The 15758-nt window shown below is 40.8% G+C and overlaps 1 protein-coding gene across 1 annotated transcript in view; it reads left to right on the forward strand.

The window, feature by feature from the left end:
- The first annotated feature begins 3021 nt into the window (after positions 1-3021).
- The window catches only part of EEIG2 (EEIG family member 2), a 74644-nt gene continuing 61907 nt past the window's right edge, over positions 3022-15758 (forward strand). Inside the window, exon 1 of the mRNA XM_050746521.1 lies at positions 3022-3457. Coding sequence (XP_050602478.1) covers positions 3321-3457 — 137 coding nt within the window. The 5' untranslated portion in view covers positions 3022-3320. The remainder of the gene's footprint in view (positions 3458-15758) is intronic.

Below are 15758 nucleotides of genomic sequence, written 5' to 3' on the forward strand. Positions count from 1 at the left end.
AACTCTGTGAAGAGTCCTTTCATTAAACTTTCCTCATTTAAACACATTGAACATGATATCTGTTTCCTGCCTTGCCTATGACTCCTATCAGGTGTTTAATAATAAACCATGAGTCTAAAAAAGAGTAACAGACTGTCTCCTATCTTCCATTTTATAAAGTAGAAGAGTTTTATAAAATGCAAATCTGAATATATCATTCCTCTGCTTTAAAACTTCAATGGCTCTTTGTTAACCCCTGTCACTGTACCCAACTCTAAGTTGCAGCCAGACAGAACTAATTTCAGTTCCCTCTGCAACATGGTCTCCTTTCCTCTGAGCCTCTGCACAGGCACTATCTCCTTCCTGGAAACTGCTCCCCACCCATGCTCATTATTCAGGCCTCAGCTCAAAGGCCTGAATTCAGGCTTCAATTACCCCAGAAAGCATTCCATAAACCTACTACTTATCCCTGTTAGATGCTTTTATAGTCTCCCACAGCAGCCTCCATTCACCATCATACACAGAGAGCACTCAGTGTTACATTGTACTGCAACTGCCTGCTTACTTCTCGGTGTCCTCCAGTAGACCATGAGATCTAAGACAGGGACTGCATCTCAGATCCATAGGACCTATTAAGGTGCTTGGCACCTAATAGACACTCAATAAATATTGGATAGTTTCTGAATGTTATTGAAAAAGCTTGAACTGTCCTCCTCTGGTCACCATTCTCTCTCTCTCTTTTCATTTACTGACAAAAAAGTCAGAAAAATATAATTTTTATTTACCCACCTTTGTCACTATCGTACTTTTCACTATCATCTTTTCACTTACTTTGTCACTTTTCATCTCACTTTGTCACTATCTTTTATGATGACTTCTCTTGCCAAGATTACCAACGACCTCCTAGACCTTCAATTCAGTAAAATCCTCTGGGACTGCTCTGCATCACTCTCTTGAAATGATCCTCTATCCTGCATGGATCACGGATCGCCCTCTCTCTCTCTCTCTCACTCTCTCTCTCTCACACACACACACACACACACACACACACACACGCACACACTTTAGTTGATCTGTTTGCATATCTCTGTTTTTCTCCATTCATTTATAAGCTCCTATGTGTTATTCATTTGCATCTCTAGTAAACAGCATAGTGCCTGGCACACAACGGAACTTTGTAACTACGAATGTTACATGATTAAAACTCTCTGGGCTTCCAGGCCATCTCTTTCTTCATCTCCTTTTTCTCTTAACTGCTTGTTCTTAGGCACCTTCACAACCTCCTCTTTGTCTACCCTTTAAATATTCTTCAGAGGAACTCATCCTTATCCACCTTTTGGGCTTCAGCTATCAGTGATTACCTCAATTTCCAAACGTATATTTTCAATTCCCAATGCATTTTTATGAGCTAAGGCTGCCTCTCTCTCTCTACATGTACTGCAAGCAAATCCCATAAAGACTCATTATCTCTTCCATTCCCAACCTGCCCTCCTCCTGCTTTCAATTTCAGTCAATGAAATTAACATTCATCCAGTGCTCTAAATGACAAACCTCAAAGTCCCCTAATGCATCTCACTGTCTTTGCCCCCTGTCCTGCAGGGTAAGAAGCTTTACCCATTACCAATCCCCACCCCCGAACCTGCCTCTGAGTCTTTTTGCCTCTGAGTCTTTATTTTTTTATTTCTTTCTCCTGGAACACCTTACCCCACTTTGTCCCAAAACATTTTCATCCTTTGAAATTCAAAAAACTGATTAATTTCAATCAATTGTTTCTCTGAGTTCTACATAACTTGGTGCTAGGTTTTGTTTTTTTAATGACCTGTCTAAACATATCTTCCTCACTAGATTGTAAAATTCTTGAGGGCAGTTACTGGCTTTTGGTTGTTGGGTCTAGCCAATGATTGACATTTTAGGCAATTTTTTAAATTTTTTATATGAATGAGTGAGTAAATGAGTAAACTGAGAAAGAAAATCTTTTCAATTAAACCCTTTCAGAGATTACTGTGATGGAACCTTAGTGAAAATGACAATAACTCAGTTTAAAAACATGAACATCACGTAACCAACTTTACAACATTCATTGTAACAATATATGCATGATTATAGAAGGCAGGTAATTGTTATTCATCTAGGGAGGTTTTTTGAGTTTGTGTGTGTGTGTGTGTGTGTGTGTGTGTGTGTTTTTGTTTTTTTTAAGCCTGCCCTGATGATTTTGTTTTGTGTTTAGGACCGGGTCTCGTCGTGCTGCCCAAGCTAGAGTGCAGTGGTGCGATATTGGATGACTGCAAGCTCCGCTTCCCGGCTCAGGCTAACCTCCCTCCTCAGCCTCCCGAGTAGCTGGGACTACAGGCGCGCGACATCACGCCAGGCTCCCTGCAGAATTTGATTTTAAGCATTTCAGTTCTCAGTATAGGCAGACAAATTTTTAAAGGGAAGGTATTATTTTAACTGCTTCTTTGCTCTTTTATCTTTTGTCCTGGGTGACAGGAACTAGCTAAGCTATACCCGAAAGAAAGTGCCTGCAGCAGTATGGTGCCTGGGCACTTGATAGGCCCTCAATACATCATTTTCCCTTTTCTTACCTTATCTTCCTTTTATTTGAAGGCTCGTGAATTTAGAGTACCTAGAGGAAATTTTAGTTTTAGGATTTCAATTTGACCAAAACAACGCTGAGATTTTAATTGCCTCTATTAACCCATGGCTCTCAACCCCAAAGGAAAGAAACCACTGGAGGGGGTGGGGGAGAAAGGAGGCGGTGCAAAAACTCAAAAGAAAGCCGGAGAGGAAGCGGTAGAAGGAAGCTTTCTCTCTCGGGTTTGTCTTTTTTTAACCCCAGAAAGGCGTGACGCGCTAACTGCCGTCGCGGGTTAGAGTCCGCGGCCAAGCCCGCGCCCGCCCACAAAGTCCCCGCCCGTTCTCCCGCTTCCGCCCCGCCGTGCGCTGCAGGCCGCGGCCGCTTGGGGCGCCCCCGACCCCCGAGGCGCTGAGGCGGCGGTTCCTCGAGCCTCTCCTCTCCCGACTCCCAGACGGGAGGCAGCGGCGGCGGAGGCGGCGGAGAGCTGCGCACCGAAAGGGCGCTCACCTCTCCGGGCGAGCTGCAGTACGACCGCTCCCCGCGGGCGGTCGGGGTCCGCGCCGCAGCTGCCGCCGCGCTCCGGCCCAGGCTGCCGCGAGAGGCGGCGGCAGCGGCCCCGGCCGCGGCCGGCCTGCGGCGCCCCCCGGCCGCGCCCCCGCGCGCAGCTCGCGGCCCCGGCCATGGGGCTGGGCGGATCCAGGGCTCGGCCAAGCTGAGGCGGCGGCGCCCGGCCGTGCGCCCAGCTTGCAGGCGCCTGGCTCTCACGATGATGAAGAAGAAGAAGTTTAAGTTTAAGGTGGACTTCGAGCTCGAGGAGCTCTCCTCAGTGCCCTTCGTCAATGGGGTCCTCTTCTGCAAGATGCGGCTGCTGGACGGCGGCAGCTTCACCGCCGAGTCCTCCAGGTAACTCGCCTCCCCCGCCTCCTCGCCCGTGTCTGCTTGGCCAGGGCTTGTTGGATAGGCAGCATCTCTCCTTGGCCCATTTGCTCGCCTTTCCCTAGGGACCGCTCTGAAATCAGTCGAATTTATTGATCTGCAAAGTGCTTTGCAAATGGGTTCCTCTCAGCTGGCCTTGGCTCCTGCGCTCCTGACTCCAGATGGTGCCTGGTGTCTGCTCTTCCCTCCCAAATCCTCTAGAAATGGGAGCAATGGCCGGAGAGAGAGGATGCTTCTGGTTTCTCTTAAGACATGTCCATATTTGTGAAATGCAAAGTAGAACTTGAGCTGTTAAAAACAAAAATAACACAAACTGCTGGAGTTCCAAGAGCCCAGCTCTGAACAGAAACCTAGGCTTAGCACAATTCTTTCTCCCTTGTAGGTTACACGGGGACTTGGCCACCCAGTCTAAGACTGGGGTAGGCCTGGCCGGGCTTGACTTGAGTCAAGTGCTCCTGGCAGACGAGACAACAGTCTGTGCCTCATCAGAGAGCGGCGTCTCCAGTTAGACGCTAATGCTGGATGAATTAGTCTTGAAGCGGCCACTAGTGGATCTCCTTGTGGAGAGCTTAGAGCCAGACGGGTAGCCCAGGCCCAGCCCTCATTTTAAAATGAGCCCCTGGGCACTCCCAGAGAGAGGCATTAGCAGGTTACAGAATGAAGCTGTTAAATAATAGGTGTGGCATTAATAATAGGTGTGGCAGTGTTTCTTGAGTAATTTCAGAGCTACTCACAGGTTGACAGATGTACCCTAAGGTGCTTTCTTTAAATATGTATATAGAGAGAAAACAATTTTTTTAATGAACTTTGCAGTTCCTGAGATCAAGAATGGTTAAAAGTTCATGTTTATTTTGCCCATATATACTGGTCTTAGACTTTATTTTTGCCCTAAAAATATTCTACTTAAAAAAAAAATTCAGTCATCCCATTTATAATGTAAAGGAAATAATGTCACTGGATTGTGGAATTGGGGCCAGAAACTTGTCTTCTGGGGCCATATTGAAGGCTATGGAAGCCAGAAAATGTCTAGTTGGCTAAACCAAAGGATATATGAAATTAATAGTTTGCTGAAGACAGTTTTTAAAATTAAACTGTGGTGACACATCAGTAGATATTCAGCTAAGTATTTTAAACACCTGTTAGAGAAGAATGTAACCTATTTTGGTGCAAAAAAAAATATTGGACCGTCTCTTAGTTGTGAAAAAGCCTAAGCCAATTCGTGAAGGTCCTGTTGGTGCAGGTGACAGTCTTACCCTGAGGCCTAGACTGTTTTTCTGCAGGGTCCCACCCCCTATGTCAGGCAGTTAGACTGGCGCTCCTGGGCCAGTAGTGACACCTGGTGGTCAGGGCATTTGTCTACGGGGCTTCGTTCCTACCTCAGTTATGTTGATTTGACTTACTTCCCACAAGTCAGTTATTCTTTCGTTGTAGGCAGTCATTTATTCAGCCAATATATGTTGGCTTCTAAATATATTATCTTATTTAATTCTCACAGCAAGTCTATAAGGTAGGGGTCCCATTTTGTAGATAAATAAACTGAGGCTCAGAAAGCATAACTCACTTTCCTAAGGCCACCTCAGCTGGTAAGTGCGATGCCAGATTCTGATCAGGTCTGTGTAACTTCAAACAGGGTGATGCCAGATAAAGGAGTAAATCGTGTGCCATATATGAAAGTTTCTGAATAGGGAGCTTCCTAATGACTTTAATGAGCAAAAAGTATACTCTGCAAGACTTAGAAATGAAAATGTTGAGTATCTTGGGTTAAACTCACGCCTTTTTCTTCCAACTAAAATTTGACTTTGATCAATTTGATTTTAAGTAAGATTAGGAATAGTGCTCTGTATAGCCAAACCAAAAAGCCATATAGTGTGAGGGAAATGACTCATAATAAGGAGCCTGTGCCTTTGACATTAGGTAGAGATAGTTGGTGTAAAGCTAAGAGCAAGGGTTTGGAATGTGGTGGGTCTAAGCTTAAACCCCAGTTCCACAATGGTAAACCTGGATGGGTTACTTAGAGTCCCAAAACTTCTGTATGTGGAATGGAAACCATCACTGACATGTGGTGGTGTGAGGATTTAGTGAGATGATGTGCCCAAAACACCTAAACAGTGCTTTAGCATCCAGTTGGCACTTAAAGAGGAGACCAGGGACTTGTCCAAGAAGGTCCAATTGCTTTAGATGTTATATTTGATTCCTTTATCCTAACAACTACAAAATTGTTGGTTTGAGAAGGAGGCCTTATTTTACAAGAAAAAAAAAAAAGAAAGAAAGAAAATCTGAAATATCTAAAGGAAGTGAATTATTTCAAAATCACAGAACTTTTAATTAGTGGGTGCCAGTCAAGGCAGTGCATCTCTAATTGAACGCTAGATTTTAACTTTTTAAAAATTGCTCTATGTGCCCCTTAAAAGTCATGTATAATTAACACTGTAACATTTCTCCTGTAAAAATATGAAATGAGTTACATGGAAAAGAGGTAACATAGCAGGCTCAAGACTGCTATTCTTAGAAAGGCCTATGTACGTGGCTGGCCCTTGGCTGGCATCTGGGAGTTTGAATGGTAAATGGTTCCATACATGATATAAAACTACCTAAATGATAAGAGTGGCTCACTGTGCCTAGACTGTACAGAGTGGTTTATGCTAAATTCCGTCTGGAATTTTGGTTCTTGCCAGGCAGCCTGCATGACCGGCCCTAATACGAATTTTAGGCATTGAGTCTCTTATGAGTTTCCCTGTTAGACAGCACATCACAATTGAATGCTAGGGAAATTAAGTGTGTGATGATTCGACTTTGTATCTTTACATTGTAGTAAATCTTAGCCATGAGTGGGACTGTATGCTGAATCCTGTGAGTCCTAATGAATCACCAAATTCAGGATTAGTCTTGGAGACTCCCCGATGGATGAACCTATATAAAATAATACTCATCTTGCTACAGAAAAGCCTTAGAGGCACACAGAAAATTACATATATAGATATAGATATAAATAGAGAGACCCAAATATATATAGGTCATATACATTTGATATATATATTTATATATTTGGCTTTGTACAACAACTAAACATGCAGATCATTTATTGTTCACCAAATATTAGTTGAGCATTTACCAGGTTTCTATTTATGGCTCTCCATCTGGGATTGTGAGAAGTACAACAAATATGAGGATCCACAAGGGAATTACTTCTAATGAAATTAGATCATAGATGTATAATTGCTTGACAGTAGAAGACAGTGTGACTTAGTGCCCAATGAATGGATCAGACAATATATGAGTGTTGTTGAAATTCTAAAGCAAAAGAGTTTATTTACAACTGTAATGGTTACTAACAACCACATTGGTATTTCAGTGGAGCACGCTGGGAGGATGAATTTGCATTGACAAAGTGAGGGTGGGAGGACAGCTTGAGCAAGTCATTAATAAGAGTTGATGATAGATCAGCCTGATTGCAGAGCGTTCACGTTGGACAGAAGCAGAAGATCAGATTAGAGAAACACTTTGAATACCATAGTAAAGAGTTTCTTTCTACTCTCTTTCTACAAATGAGAGTTGCTTTCAGGGTAAAATTAAACCCAAGATTCTTGAACTGACTTGTGTGATTAAAGTGGTGTTTAACCTGGCTGATAGGCTGATGCTATTTGTATTCAAGGTTGGGTGGGGGGGAAATTAGAGATAGGGAGACAAATTAGGAAGCTATTAAAATAAACCAAGCAGGAGCTAATGAGAACCTGAACTCAGAGTTGTCTCATGTAAGTGACTGATAAATGATTATATTATGACAGATGCCTTGATGCCACGACAGAAGTAAAGAAGTCAGGAAAATAATTTGTTTTGTTTAAGGGGAATATTGCATATGGTGGTGGAAGATATGGTGGGTTAAGTTGCATGCTTAGCACTCTACATTTGAGGTGACAGTGAGCCTGATGAGTAGTTGGAGGCATTTATTACGGTATGTGGATTTCTTAGATGTTGTCTATTGGAGCCATATAGGACTGCTTACTAAACTTATTTAGAATTTCCTTACATTGTTTTTACCCTTTTAAAGATTATTACTGAAAAAAGGCCAGGCATAGTGGCTCATGCCTGTAAATCCCAGCACTTTCGGAGGCCGAGGTGGGCAGATTCGTTGAGCTCAGGAGTTTGAGACCAGCCTGGACAACATGGTAAAACCCCATTTCTACAAAAAATATACCAAAAAATTAGCAAGATGTGGTGATGGACACCTGTAGTGCCGGCTACTCAGGAGGCTGAGGTGGGAGGATCACTTGAACCCGGGAGGCAGAGGTTGCAGTGAGCCGAGATCACCGGCACTGCACTCCAGCCTGGGCAACAGAGTAAGACCCTATCTCAAAAATAAATAAATAAAAATAAAGATTATTAGTGAAAATTAATTTTAGAATCCAGTTTTTCTCAGTATTGTTTTCAATGAAGAGATTGGAAAAATATAAAGACTAAAAGGTAATTATTTGTGATAAATGTTGTTAAAATGATCAGGGTAAATTGTCAGATTTTTACATGCCATAGTTAATAAAATATTTGGAAAATACATTGTACAATTATAGTGGTCTATTCAACTGAGGCTAAATTGTTGCCTAATAAAATATAGTCATGTATCCCTTAACAATGAGGATCTGTTCTGAGGAGCGCATCCTTAGGCGATTTCATCATTGTGCAAAAGTCAGAGTGTACTTACACAAACCTAGATGGTATAGCCTACTACGTGCTTAGGCTATATCGTATAGCCTGTTGCTCTGCCCACGTTGTATATTTGGTCTGTTGTTGACCAAGATGTCCTCATGCAGTACATGACTGTATTTCTGAAGATGTTTCAAAAGGACAATATTATTTTATTTAAATATTTTCACAGTACTTCCTCTGCAAAAGCATTTAAATCACTTTTGAGGTTTATTAAAACTGTCAGGGCAGGTTTGATTGTGGCCTACTTAAAGGAATAATTGGAAGACATTTTTCCTATATCTTTTAGAATTCCCTAGTTAGCCTTATTTTGTTCATCTTTTTTTTGTGCTGATAGCCAAATAGTTTTCTAAGTTTCACATGAGGCTGTGGCAGAAACACATGTGAATTTGGGGAGTGTCCGGGAAGCCGATGAGCACATCTGTGTACTGGACCTTTTACTTTGTAAACAAGCGGAAAGAATTTCTTTCTTTTGGCCAGAGTACATCCTTCTGTTTTCAAGATTTTAGTTCACTGCACATTGTGTATTTGTTTTTAGTAAACATTTCTTATTGAAAAAGTAATACAGATTCATGTGGAAATTTTAGAAAATAGAAAGACAAAAAGAAAGGAACAAAAATTGCCCATAAATGAACCACCCAGGGATAATCACTATTATAAATATTTTAGTATAGAAATGAGGAGCCTTTATTGATCCGTACACATACATGTATACCCACACTCCCCCACACGACTATCACATATCCTTTTTAAGCCAAAATGAGATTATACTATACTTAGTACAGTTTTTTACTTCATATATCTTTTCATATCATTAAATATTCAATTGCAAAATTATTTTAATAGATGCATATTATTCTATTGTATGAGTTTCCATCATTTATTGAACCAAGTCACTTTTAAAGTCTTTCTCCTTTCCTTTCTTTTTTATTAATAGTTTTATAAATAAACTACAATAAACATCCTTATAACCAAGTTTGGTATACATCTATTATTATTTATTTAGAATTAACACTTAGAAATGGAATTATAGAGTCACAGGGCGTGCAGATTTTTAAGGGTTTTGATATATATTTTCAACTTGCTCTTCAGTGCATTAAATTGATTTTTTAAGATCAGTAATCACTAACAAGCAGCAAATTATCAAAAGTTACTAGCAGTAGAAAGTACTATCTGACCATATGGCACAGAATTCTTTATACCCTAAATCCAGCAACCCCTCTCCTAGGTATACATTTGAAGGAATTGAAATAAGTATGTTGAAGAGAATTCTGTGCTCTCATTGTCTTTGCAGCATTATTTACAATAGCCAAGTTATTGAAACAACTTAAGTGTCTGTAAACAGATGAATGGATAAAGAAAATGTGGTATATACAATGGAAATTATTAAGCCTTTAAAAAAAAAAAAAGAAATCATGTCATTTATGACAACATGGATGAACCTGGAGGACTTTTTTTTTTAAGTGAAATAAGCCAGGCACAGAAAGACAAATACTACATCATCTCACATATATGTGGGATATAAAAAAGGTGAACTCATAGTGGGTGAGGGAACAGAGAGATGGGGAACTATTGGTCATAGGGTACAGATGGGATGAATGTGTTCAGATCTGTTGTACAAACTGGTGACTATAGTTAATAATAATGTATGATACTTGAAAATTGCTAAGAGAACAGATCATAAGTGTTCTCCAACAGCAAAAAAATAAGTGTGTGAGTTGATGGATATGTTAATTGGCTTGATTTAACAATTTCACAATATATACACATATCAAAACATTACATAGTACACAGTGAGTAGATACAATTTTTATTTGTCAACTATATTTTAATATAGATAAGTAATTAAAATTTAAAAATTTTAAAATTTTAAAAATTTTTATTAAAAAAGTTCCTTATACCCTGACCAGAAATGGAGTCATCAGTTCACATTATTAAAGTACCAGGAATAATAGCAACTGACACTTATTTGAGCACTTTCCCAGTGCATCAGGAACTTTTCTAAGCCTTTACATTTAATCTTCAAGATATTCCTGTGAGGAAGGTGCTATTATTACGTCATTACCATTATGAGTACCCTTGCCATGATTATTGCTGCTATTACTCTCGTTTTATACCTGGGGGAACAGAAGCATAAAGGGATGCTGAAAGTTACTCAGCTAGTAAGTGGTAGAGCTAGGAGGCATTCTAGCTCCAAGGACCACTGTTAATCACTAAATTCTACTGCCTTTCAGGCTTTGTGTTGTATGCTTTCTCATTTTTATGTTTTATAAAAATGGCAGATAAATATATAGATATACTATAACTTTTTCTGAATGTCAGTTTCAGAAAACTGGTTCCAATATGTGACATCATTAAACAGGTTACAAGACCTGGCCCCTTTAGATTTGAGGCAGTTGTATATGAAAGCTAAGTAAAGTGCAGCTGGGCATTTTTGTGGGCTCATGCCTGTAATCCCAGCACTTTGGAAGACTGAAGCAGGAGGGTGACTTGAGCCCCGAAATTCAAGAACAGCCTGGGCAGCGTAGTGAGACCCTGTCTTTGAAGAAAATTTAAAAATTAGCGGGGTGTCGTGGCATGCACCTGTGTTCCCAGCTACTCAGGGAGAAGGAGGTGGGAGAATCGCTTGAGCTTGGGAGATTGAAGCTGCAATGAGCCATGATTGCATCACTGCACTCCAGCCTGGGTGATGGAGCAGGACTCTGTCTCAAAAAAAAAGAAAAAAAGAAAAAAGAAAAGAAAAATGGTACTCATTCTACTTTTTTTTTTCAAGATGTGGCTTTGTACAACCAAGTTCACAAAATTTAGTCACATTATTGGATAGTCATATCTTATAAAAATAGTATTAATGCCATTTTACACCCATAAGTTAATATTCACCATTGTGTCACTGAGCCTTACATAGCAGGCATTTTGTAAATATTGAAAGAAAGCAAATATTTGGAGAAAAGATCTGTTGTAGTTTTGCTAAAGATGACACATATGCAGAGATCACTAAACTAAATATATGGGGGAAGTATATCCTGTTTTATCTACGCAGCTTATGAAAAATTATGTTCAGTTTGGAGTGTAGGTCTTTGAGGGTTATCAAATGGAGGTCCAAGGAAGGTATTGGGATTCTTAAGAATCTTGAGTTATGCTAATAGCAGGAGACTGGGGTTAGTCTTGAGAGAAGATAATGGTCTTAAAATACTAAAAAAATGACTTGTATATATGTATATTTTACATTCCTAATTTTATTTGATTTTTACAAAACCCCTTTAATAGAAGTAGAAAACCATTGTCACCTGTTTTTGGTTTAGGATGAATAGCAGGTGCTATAACAAGGTATTTTTAAAAAGTAACAAGTGGCTTAACCAAGATAGAAGTTTACTTCTTTTTCATATGAAGTCCAAGCTAGTGTGGTAGCTGTGCTCTGTCCAGTTGTCAGGGGCCTGGAGTCTTTTTGTCTTGTTGCTCTCAGGGTATTGTTCTCATCCACAGGGACTAACTTGGCTTACCCCACATCCGAATTCCAGCCACTGGGAAGGAGGAGAGGGGAAGGGGAGGTCCCTTGTGCTCACAGTCCATTGACCAGGACATCAGCACCATGCCACATCCAGCCCCAAGGTTGAGAAATGTAGTCTTTGCTGGGTGCCTATATGCCTAGCAAAACACTCACTTAGAATAAAGGGAGGAGAGGACAGATATCAGGATAATTAGCCTCTGTCATACTGCTCTTTTAGACATGAGAAAGTTGATCCTTAGAAAATAATTTGTCCAAAGTCACATATCAACTAATGAAAGATATTTGAAAAATTGTCCCATAAAGAGGGAATAGACTTATGCTGGGTGCAGCTGAGGACAGAACTAGGACCAGTGGGGAGCTGTTAAAGAAGGCATGTTTCTATTCAGATAATATTAAAACAAATAAGTTATAACATTTAGGAGAGTACAATAGTGAGTAGGCTACCTCAGTACTACTAACAGTTGAATGACCTCACCCTTTTGTCAGGAATGTTACTCATCATTAGGAGGATGGGTCATCTAGATGATGATGCTGATTATTCTTTTTACAGACAGAGTCTTACTCTGTTGCCCAGGCTAGACAGGCTTGAGTGCAGTGGCACGATCATAGCTCACTGCAGCCTTGAATTCCTGGGCTCAAGCGATCCTCTCTCCTCAGCCTCCTGAGTAGCTGGGGCTACAGGTATGTGCCACAGGAACATGCTAAATTTTCTATTTTTGTAGAGATGTGTTCTTGCTATGTTGCCCAGGCTGGTCTCAAATTCCTGGCCTCAAGCAATCCTCCCGTCTCAGCCGCCTAAAGTGCTGGGATTACAGGTGTAAGTCACTGTACCTAGCCTCACCTAAATGATTCTTAAGGCCCTTTCTAACTCCAAAATTCTATGATTAAGCTTTCAATTTTGTCTTTTAATACTACTCTTCCTAATCCTTTCATTATAGCTGGGTCTGGACAGCTTATATCAGCCAATTATATATGCATTTGTGTCTCCTTGATATCCTCTCCTTCACCCTTCTTTTAGTCAATCTATATTTCAGCCATTCTTTAAGATCTAAATCAGATATCTTCTCAGTTTTATACCCATACGTGTCCAACCTACAGTCCACCCACTGCTGCTAACATTACTATACATACTGTACCCTTAATTAATGTTCGTTACTTGTTGAATGAATGAAAACTTTTCTCACCATCCCACTGTGATTTCACTTCTCACTCAATTCTTACAGTTCTTGTTGCTACCAGTCATTTCACACCAAATTTACTCTTTCAGTTACCTTCATGAAAAATTACCATACGGTGTACAATTTGCAGTAATAAAAACAAATTCAAGAATAGGTAGAAAGGTGAAAGTGTTTAACTGGGAGTTTTTTTGTGGGGGTGGGATCAGGGGAAGTGTCATGGAAGAGAATTCCTTAGCAGGGTTTTTTTAAAAGTCTAGCTGGAGGGGAAAACGGAGTGATAAAGGGAACAGAAGACACGGTGACATGAAGCAGTGTTGTGTTGAGGGCACAGTGGGTAGAGTGGTGTATAACTGCTGCCACATAGAGGGAGAGGAAGTGGTCATTTCAAGGAGCCTAGACTTGGTTCTGTGCTGTAGTTTAGGGAGCCAAAAGCAGGGAGTGATATGCAAAGTTAGTGGTTTGGTTTAGGGTTGGAATTGAAGAGAATTCTCATCTGACACATGACCTTAGCTTTCTCAGTAGCAACCAAGAAAGGTAGAGTAAGGGATATGAGGATAATGATGAAAGATCAGAAAAACTTCCACAAGGAATGGGAGAGGAAGCTGACCAAAGACAAGTCCAAAAGTCCCAACCGAAATTTAAAAACATGAATTTTAATGATAGCAGTATACGCATTCATGCAGTTTTCTCCAGCAGGGCTTGTACATTAGGATAGGAGGCAGTGGGTAGTAGAATTGATTCAGGTTTGGAGGTTTATAGGTATGTGGAAAAGCCTAAGGCAATTGGGAGTACTAGTGAAAAAGGAATCTAAAGAATTGGTAATGGAGTCCAGATTTCATAAGGAGCAAAACCAGGCCAGGAATAAATAAGGAAAATATGGAACAGTTGGAGGATGAAGGCCTCAGTGATGTTAAAGGAAGATATGTGTGGAAGGAAAGACGCTGTGCAGAATTAGGTGGTGGGGAGGGGCTGTGCTCAGAGTGGGATATTAATGCTTGTGATTATTTCAGTAGAGCAGTCCACAGTTGGGTGTTGGTATGGATGTTGCTGAGATGGTGTGAAGAATGGCATAGGGCAAAGAACCCTGAGTCTAGGGCGTGCTGTTTGCATGGTATTAAGATAGCCAGAATGATTGCAGGTGTTGGATTGAAGAGAAAAAGACTGCAAAACAGCTACTTCAGTGTCTCATCAACCTGGAAGGGAAGAGTGTGACATAAGCCAGACATCATGTGCCTCAAGCTTTTAAGCCCTAAACTTAAAACTAGAAGAGTTACAGCCTGCATGTGGCAATGAATTGTTCGGAGAGTGCTGGCACTGCCTCTGGACCTGTGGAAGATGGGGGTGGAGAATAAACATCGCCTCTGCTGTAGGGGATACAATACAGCTAGTGTCCTCGTGAGATAGCCGGGTTTCAGTTAGGCAGTAAGAGGAGTGTTCGGTGAAGAGGCTGAGAGTATGAGGGTTTGTTTAATCCTGCAACAGAGGTTTCAGGTGGTATCATGGAATGAGTTGGGAGAGAGAGGAGCAAGAGAGTAAGTCGGAGTGAGGAAGAACGGAACAGTAGGACAGAGCAGATTGAGGATTTAGGGAGAATAGGTGACCAAGACTTTCATCTTAGATTTTTCGTACAGATTCCAGGAATGAAAGGTATAATTTGAACTGACTGGCCTTAAAATTTTCAGTTTTCAATTAAAAGTGATACAAGACAGTTTCTCCAGCTGCTACTTCTTGGAGTGTAAAAATGAGGTTGCGTTAGGTCCTGCCACCCACTGCCTAGGAAGTTGTGCCTTCTTTCTTACTGTCTCACACCCCTCTACTGACAAACTTAATCTTCATCCTCACCAATCTTTTAACTATCATTTCAGAGGATGAACTATTCTTCCTCCTGTTCCTTGCCATTTCTCTGTATCTTTGATCCTATCCTTGTTTACCTTCGTTCTCCTTCTCTATACAATTCTGATACCAACTTCATGAGAAATATATCTACATTTCCTGTCTCTTAAGCATTTGTGCTCTCCCCTCAATCTTGTACTCTGACTGTTGATCCAGCACTCAACTAAAACTGTTTTTGCTAATACCATCAGTCATCCCTGATTGCCATGTCTAGTCAGTATTTTCTCATTTGTACCTTTGTACTCGGTTTGAAACACTCTGAAAATTACCTGTTTCTTGAAACTTGACTATCTTGACTTCCATGAATCCTATTCTTCACATCTCTAATTCCTTCTCTGAATTGCTTGAAGGCACTTCTTCTGCCTGCCCTTTTTTTATAGACTTTATTTTCAGAGCAAAATTGAATGGAAAATACACAGAGTTTCCATATGCCCACTGCCTCCTGCTCACATAGCCTCCCCCACTAGCAACATCCTGCCACACGGTCGTACATTTTTGCCAGTAGAGAACCTACATTGACACATCATTATCACCCAAAGTTCACAGCCTACATTAGGGTTTACTCTTGGTGTTGTACATTCTAGGGTGTTGGCAAGTATCTAATAACATGTATTCACCTATCTAGTGTCATACAGAATAGTTTCACTGCCCTAAAAATCTTCTGTGTTCCACCTTTTCATTCCTCTTTCTCCTCTAATCCTTGATTTATGTTATTTATTTATTTATTTTGAGACAGAGTCTTGCCCTGTCGCCCAGGCTGGAGTGCATTTGCAATGGTGCGATCTTGGCTCACTGCAACCTCCGCCTCCCGGGTTCAAGCGATTCTCCTGCCTCAGCCTCCCAAGTAGCTGGGATTACAGGAGCGCACCACCACACCTGGCTAATTTTTTTGTGTGTCTTTAGTACAGATGGGCTTTCACCATGGTTTTGCCTTTTCCAGAATGTCATATAGTTGGAATCATGCAGTATGTAACTTTTTCATATTGGCTTC

This window comes from Macaca thibetana, chromosome 1 (genome assembly GCF_024542745.1).
Source record: "Macaca thibetana thibetana isolate TM-01 chromosome 1, ASM2454274v1, whole genome shotgun sequence".
In the NCBI taxonomy this organism is placed as follows: Eukaryota; Metazoa; Chordata; class Mammalia; order Primates; family Cercopithecidae; genus Macaca; species Macaca thibetana.